At 35.8% G+C, this 7,385-nt stretch overlaps 1 protein-coding gene across 1 annotated transcript; it reads left to right on the top strand.

The window, feature by feature from the left end:
* Window positions 1–1,493: 1,493 nt before the first annotated feature.
* LOC110704489 (MFP1 attachment factor 1-like) lies at window positions 1,494–2,469 on the top strand. The gene has a single exon (XM_021882275.1). It carries the CDS (start codon window positions 1,632–1,634, stop codon window positions 2,148–2,150), a length of 519 nt encoding a protein of 172 aa, XP_021737967.1. The 5' UTR covers window positions 1,494–1,631; the 3' UTR covers window positions 2,151–2,469.
* Window positions 2,470–7,385: the final 4,916 nt, after the last annotated feature.

Here is a 7,385-nt window from a genome sequence, read left to right as displayed (position 1 = left end):
TTGATGCCCCGAACTGCAGAAATGAGGGTCTTATTTATAGGGAAATTGAGTAGAGGGAATACACGGAACCCTAAAAAGATAAAAACCCTAAAAAAATAACACCGCGACACGGTAGAGAACACCGTGACACGGTGCCAGGCACCGTGAGACGGGGGAAGGCACCGTCAGACAGGGGAAAATCCCGTGACGTGGTGGACAACTGGAGTGACGCGGGAAATATTTGACCTATGGGAAGTGAAGACGTGTGAAGAGTTTACGTGGAAAAGACACGAGAAAATTCCGTGACACGGCACACGTACCGTGACACGGAAGTGTCCACCGTAGCACAGTACAGTACACCGTGTCACGGTATGGGAAAACGCGGAAATTACACAGAAAAAGCACCGTGACACGGTGAGAAATACCGTGTCACGGCAGCAGGTACCGTGTCACGGTAACAGGTACCGTGCCACGGTGGAATTTGACGCAAAAAAGCTTCAAAAATGGCACCGTGACACAATGTACAATACCGTGTCATGGCACCAGGCACCGTCAGACGGGGCACACTCCCATGACACGGTGCTTTTGCACTGTGCGCGGTGATTCCAGTGTTTTTATCCGTTTTTAAAATCATCATAACTTTTTATCCGTAACTTAGAATAAGGCATATAATATATCATTGGAAAGCTTATCAAGTCTACTTCCAACACAATTAGAATCAGGTCAAAATGATTTATAGATTTTAAGATATGGCTGTTTTAGTGGAAGGGTGTCGGTTTTAGGTCGAGTTTAGTGTTTTGCTCATATCTTTTTCGTTATAGCTCGGAATTGGGCTTATGATATATGGTTTGAAAGCTTATTTCAAGGCCTATTCAACCAAATAATAATTAGATCAAAATTATAAGACCAAAAAATCAGTTTCTCTCGGTTTTGCTATATGGACACGAAAAATGGAAAATAGGTTATGGTTTAGGGAAATGAGCTAGAAATTGAATTGGTTCATGAAATATATTGGATAAAACATGGATTTAAGCACTCCAAAGATTAAATACTCAACCCGATCAATAATGACGGTGGAAGGTGTTCATTATCGGGTTTGGTTTTGGGGAGACATTTTTAGGTGTCTACACAGTAAAAATAATTTTAGTTCAGTAAACATAAGTTCAGTTCAGTAAAAATTCATTAATCTTAAAGAAAAATTATAATAGAAAATTAGTAAAATTAATTTCATTTCAGCAAAAATAATTTCAGTTCAGTAAAATTTATTTAAGTTCAGTAAAAATAATTTAAGTTCATAAAAAATAAGGTGAAGTGAATGAGACTGAAGTTGAAAAACGGAAAACGGTGTTTCCCCTCACGTCAACTCTATAAAAAAACGTCTCATGGAAGTCAAGCCAACGCATTTACTTTTTTACCCTTACTCAACGCGAAGTTATAATTCTACCCCTGCTAGAGATTTTCTTGCCTGTACTTGTTAGAGCCTGGAACATACGCTCATAAAAGGGCCACAATGGTACAGGGTCATTGTTATCAACAGCCACCAACAAACTTAAAATTGAAATTCAAATACAGTAAACCCATTTTATACTCTGCAATCTTTCATTTGCAAAGTAAGAGATCAACGTCGTCTCCTTCCACAACACGCCGCAGCTATGTCCGATACCGCAGCAGACGAAACTCCAGTCGCCGTAGAAATGCTTAACACCGCCGACACTGAACAACACCCGCCACATTCATCGGACAATCTCTCTGAAAAGATGGAGAAGATGAACATCTCTGGTTCATCCTTCAGCATTTGGCCCCCAACTCAGCGAACCAGAGACGCTGTAATCAACCGTCTCATCGAGACGCTTTCCACCCCTTCCGTCCTCTCCAAGCGCTACGGATCTTTGCCGCCCGACGAAGCTTCTTCCACCGCTAAATCCATCGAAGAGGAGGCTTACAACGCCGCCGCCGCTTCCTCCGCTCCTGCTTCTTCTGCTACCGCTTCGTCCATAGATGAAGGCATCGAGATCCTTCAGGTTTACTCTAAAGAGATCAGCAAACGGATGCTCGACGCCGTCAAATCTAGGGCTGCTCCTCCTGATGTCTCCGCTGCACCTGAATCCGTTCGCGCAACTGTTGCAAGTGAGGAAGTTTCTTCTTCCGTTGATAATGAATCTTCATATTAGGGTTTAATAATTCTAATTATCTGTTGAACTCCAGATCTGTTGCTGTTATGGCTTTTTTATCTACATTTTCTATGCTAGGATATATTCTAGATCTTTTATGCTCTTATAACTGCTATATGATGCAAATTATTATATGAATTGGGAATCTATCTCATTTTCTGGAATTTCGGGGGTACTTGGTGATGATAATTGTGTATCTTTCATTGTCTAATATTGGTAAAATCTGGCTATGCTCAACCTATGTCGAATGTGGTAGGTGGAATGTCATTAATGCCGTATTAGTAAGCATCATTAAGATTTATAACCAGATTTAGTGTCATGTATCGGATTTTGTTGATGTTGTTGGTTAATGCTTTCATTGACCGTATTAATTTGATATGTGGCATATCCTTGCCTCTATGGAAGTCTTACATTCGTAAGAAAATTGTTTTCTGCACCCTGAAATTTTCGTTGCTTAGCTACCTGTTTTATGATTAAATGCTTGCTAAAAGACTTGAAGTAGGCTGATGACATGTTCCAGTTTTTTCCGATGATATTGTACATTTGTAAGTACAACACAGTTAACAACTGCCATCTTGCATATAGTATCGGGATTGAGCTTATACCATTCCACTTAGGGGGCATTTGGTTCACATAATTAAGGTACAAGGTATGGGTTTAAAATGGTTTAAACCCATACCTTATGTTTGTTTTATGATTTTAAGAGTTTCAAACCCATACCTCAAACCCCCAAGGTATGGGTTTAAAAACCTTGGGGGGGGGGGGGGGAGAGGTGGGTTTGACTCATTCCCATACTTTTAGGTATATAATAATAAAAAAAATTGCATTCCATAAGCATACCAAACATATGGTATTTAGAATCAAGTTCCAAACCCATACCATTATGGTTTCATTCTTGATTCCAACCCCATACCAGTTTGCGAACCACCTACAGCGTTACGGCTTTATGAAATATGATTCAGGATGACCACTCACTAAATTTTCCTTGGAGAAATTTGTGCTTTGTTTATCCCGTTTCTTGAAGCTTCATTTTATTCAAAATAATGTTTTTCCTTTTAATTAAAGTTTATGTTTATGGAATAAGTTTGATATATCACCCTTGGTCAATAACTTTATTTCAAATTGATGTAATGTGTTTTCCTATATTATAGAACTTAATTCCTTGCTGATTTTTTGTGTCTTTCTGTTATGTCTTTTTTAAGGTTCTTTGGCCTTTTCAAGAGCATTAGTTTTCTATTAATAGTGGTGTTAATTATGTAAGAAACAATTCTTAATGTTCTGATGCTTGAAACTCAAATCACTGTACATTGATATTAGAAAAAGGGAATGAATATCCTTGTGACGTTGTGATCCTAGTTGTCCTGGTGTTATTATGGTGAAAAATCTTTATAAGAATGCTAATGCTTCTTTTGATGAAGATTCATATTCATGAGAGTAGGGAGAATATGTACTGTTATGAATAGTAAGACTAGTAAATGTGTTGTTCTAGACTTCTCAAAATTGACCTATACCAAATTAATTAACATAGAATCCAATTGTACCCAGAATTAGATAACCTAAGTTTGACATAAGTGGTAATTACTTGACTAAAAGATTAAAGGCATTTGCGATTCTGATAATGATAATTTATCCACTTTTGCAGTAAATCAGTGTGATTTTTAATTTTTGATTTATAGTTATGGAAGTATTAATCTATCATGTTATCTGACCCCAAATTATTTTGGAACTAAGGCTTTATGGTTGTTGTTGTAAGTATTAATCTATCATAATTTTCTAGCTACTTGTTTCTAGAGCTGAATATGATATTATCAAAGACTAACCAAAATGAAACTTCACCTATTTATGACCAGCCCCATTTGATGATTGTTGTTTGCCAAAACTTTAGTTGCTGGCACTGTTGATGCCTTCTTTGAAATGTGGATGAAGATGATTTGGAGACAATTTGATGAGTTGATATGGTTTTATAATTTGGATCTCTACTAATCACGTGCTGGAGATTTAGAATCCCATTTCGTGGTTTTGAGAAAGAAATTAGAGATGATTACAGGAGCTTAATACATATGAAATTATGGATGCTTAGATTGCTGACTCCCTTTTTTCACCTGACTAATGAAAAAGTGGATGTTTTTATTAATGCGACTTGAAATGGTCATCTAATGACAACTATATTATTCATGTTAGCTTAGAATATAAATTTGGTGCTATTAAAGGGATGAATCACTGTGTGTATCAATAGAATCACAACTCTTGTGTGCTGAAGCATGTGCGACTATTTCTGAGATCTTCAGTTTGAGTATTTTATTTTTATCGTATATGCTAATGCGAAGAGATATTGTTGGGGATTCAAGGTTTGATACTCTTTTCGTCTTAAAACTAGAGAGAGGAATCATGCCTATGCTTTTGATGCCAATAAATTTCTTTGCAGCATGATGAATGGTAGATAGTGATTTATCTATTTGGACCACCATTACTATTTGTAAATTACTTCCATTTGTTTATCATTAAACTTTCACCGTGTTCTTTTTTTTCTTTAGACTTCTATTTTATTCCATTCTCGCCAATTGACTTTTACACTTTTACTCCCCTTACCCTTCACAAAATGGACATACTTTTTTTCCGTTTTTCCTTCAAATGTTGATGGTCTGTAACCCCTCTTTTTTCAATCTGTTTTTACTTTTCTTAATTCTTGTATAACTAGTAACTGTTAATTTCACCAAGGGATGGCGGTAGTAAATGTTTTTGGGTAGTTAAAAATTAGAAAATCTCTTTTATATAATTTACTGTTTAGGTGAACAATGCATTTGTAAATTGTAATTGCCCATATAATAGCAAAGAATTAATAAGTCTAGATAAACAAGCTTTGATGTGTTACCTTCTTTTGGAACTACAGAATATTCTCACCATTTCAATAATGATACTTAATGATACTATGTTGGTGATACCAGTAATATTCTCACCTCAAAAAACATCCATAAAGAAGGTAAGAGTGTCATCTTATTAATCAATAATCACCTCAAAAAAAAAAAAAAAAAAAAAAAAAGATTGGTGATACCAGTAATCTAGTTGGAACTACAGAATATTCTCACCATTAGTCATTCCCCCCCCCTTTTTCTCTAGAAACTTAGATTTTTTTTTATTTAATTTATTGATTTTGGGTAGGTGGCGAGTGTTTACTTTTGTTAGTTCTTAGGTTTATAGGTGTGGACATAATGAATGCTTAAGATATGCCTATGGATTTTGTGAGTTAACGGTACAATTAAATTTGTTGCTACATAAAATACTTGCATTCATATTTGATTAATGCTGGATCAGTGGCTTCGTTTTGATCAGCAGAGGTTGCATGGCAAGGTCATCCATGTGATCTATCTTAATTCTGATCATAGAATCCCAAGTATTGATGCTGATAGTTAATATGGTATAACTTTTGTGCTAAATGGTTTACGAAACTGGACAAGGACACCCAATTTCCTATCCATTGATTTATTCTGTCTAAAACATTATACTGTCATTGTTTACCTTACATTGGTAAGATGGTTGCTTTCTTATTGGATGGGGCCTATCCCAGGTCGCTGATAACCTGAACGTTCCCTACTTAATTTGGGGTGGATATGGGGAACCCATTCTCGATGGTTTGGAAATATATCCATTTTTTGATTGATTGATTTGTTTATCTTTACTGGCACATTTTAATTGAAAGGTAGTGTTGAATTGATCAGTTTCTGGAGAATGTAAAGGAGACAAGGCTGTGAAGTTTGAACCTGTTTTCCTTGTATATTTCTTTCAGAATTTTGGAATACAAATGTTTATTTTGAACTCTATTTCTTTGGTAGGGGTATTTGATGGATGCATGAGTTATGGTGGTGGTGGTTTGTAGACTTTGGTACATGGATGTACGAATGAGTCATGCCATATGTGTAGGAGGTTTTTTTTTTTTTTTTGGCAACTGTTTCTTGTGCAAGAAATTATTCTGGTAAATCCTGGTATTTGTGAGGTTAAAGTTTTTGCCACGAAGTTTATAGTAATAGTGAAAGGCTTGGACTTTTTTTTTTTTCTTTTTTTTTTGGGGTGTTTGTGTGCGTGTTGTTTTGGGGGTTGGGGGGGGGGTGGAGGGATTGTGTGAATGCCTTGATGCATATTGTTGCAAGCAATCATCAAGCTTGTTTCATTTTGAATTGTGGGATGTGGAGCTTATTTTTCTAGCATATTTTTTAGGACTCAGTGATTGCATGTTAAAATTGATCATTTTTTTCCTTTAGAGTAATCCATCACTCCCTCCTGTTTTTTTAAGTGTTACCGTTTGACCGGCACATATTTTTAGGCAATTTATTTTATTTAAATAAAATAAGAGGTAAGTAGGGTAGTTAGAGTATTAAGAATTTGTAAAAGAAAAATAATGGGGTTAATAGTTTATTGAAAATTAATGAATGTGAGAGGAAAGATATAATTAAAAAAGTAATAGTGGATTTGGGTGGGGACCATGAGAGGAGAGAGATATAATATTTTATTGTAATTTTTTGCCAAAAAAGGAAGTGTAACACTTATTAAAACACGGCCGGATTTAGTAAGTGTAACACTTATTAAAACACGTAGGGAGTATATAAATCAGGTATAACAACCTTAGCATTCAATCAACAATACATCACATTTTACTCTGCGCTTGCCTCTTGTTTCTAGTTCTCTTTATGGGTGAAACCTTTTTGCAAAGCAAATAGCACGATTGTTATGCTTTGGGTATGTTTGCAAAGCAAATAGCATGATTGTGATGGATTCACTGCATTTTTTACTGTTATTTGTGGATTTAGAATGTAGAAGAGTCGCATTCTGGTCTGTTTATACATATATAATAATTAAGGTGCTTGAGGACTGACGTTTAGGTTTTATTTGGATGCTTGTTATAGCTCCAAATCAATCATATATGTGCATTGTTGTGTGTGCAAACATACATGGCTCTGTTCGGGACTCAGGATTTAGAATTATCTGCTGGACTTGTCTGCTTAAAACCTTTTTTGTTCTATTCTGCATTGTGTACTCTGAAAATGCAGTGTATGCTATTTCCAAGTGTTTGTTTTTGGCTAAAAATTTAACTTGGCTTTTGGAGGGATCTACCATCTATGTAATAGCAGGAGTTAGTCGAGTCCTTGTCATGTTTCTGAGTCCTTGATTGATGTACTGAGGTGCACTCCTGGATGGATTTTATTTTATTTTTTCTTTTTTTCTTTTTTTCATGTGGTAAAA

Source organism: Chenopodium quinoa, unplaced genomic scaffold (assembly GCF_001683475.1).
Source record: "Chenopodium quinoa cultivar QQ74 unplaced genomic scaffold, ASM168347v1, whole genome shotgun sequence".
NCBI classification, from domain to species: Eukaryota; Viridiplantae; Streptophyta; class Magnoliopsida; order Caryophyllales; family Amaranthaceae; genus Chenopodium; species Chenopodium quinoa.
Note: the sequence above shows the minus strand (reverse complement) of the source record. Positions and strands in the feature narration are given on the sequence as shown.

Excerpts from the sequence above, each read along its gene's own strand:
- LOC110704489 (XM_021882275.1), top strand. The coding sequence starts at position 1,632 with ATGTCCGATACCGCAGCAGACGAAACTCCAGTCGCCGTAGAAATGCTT.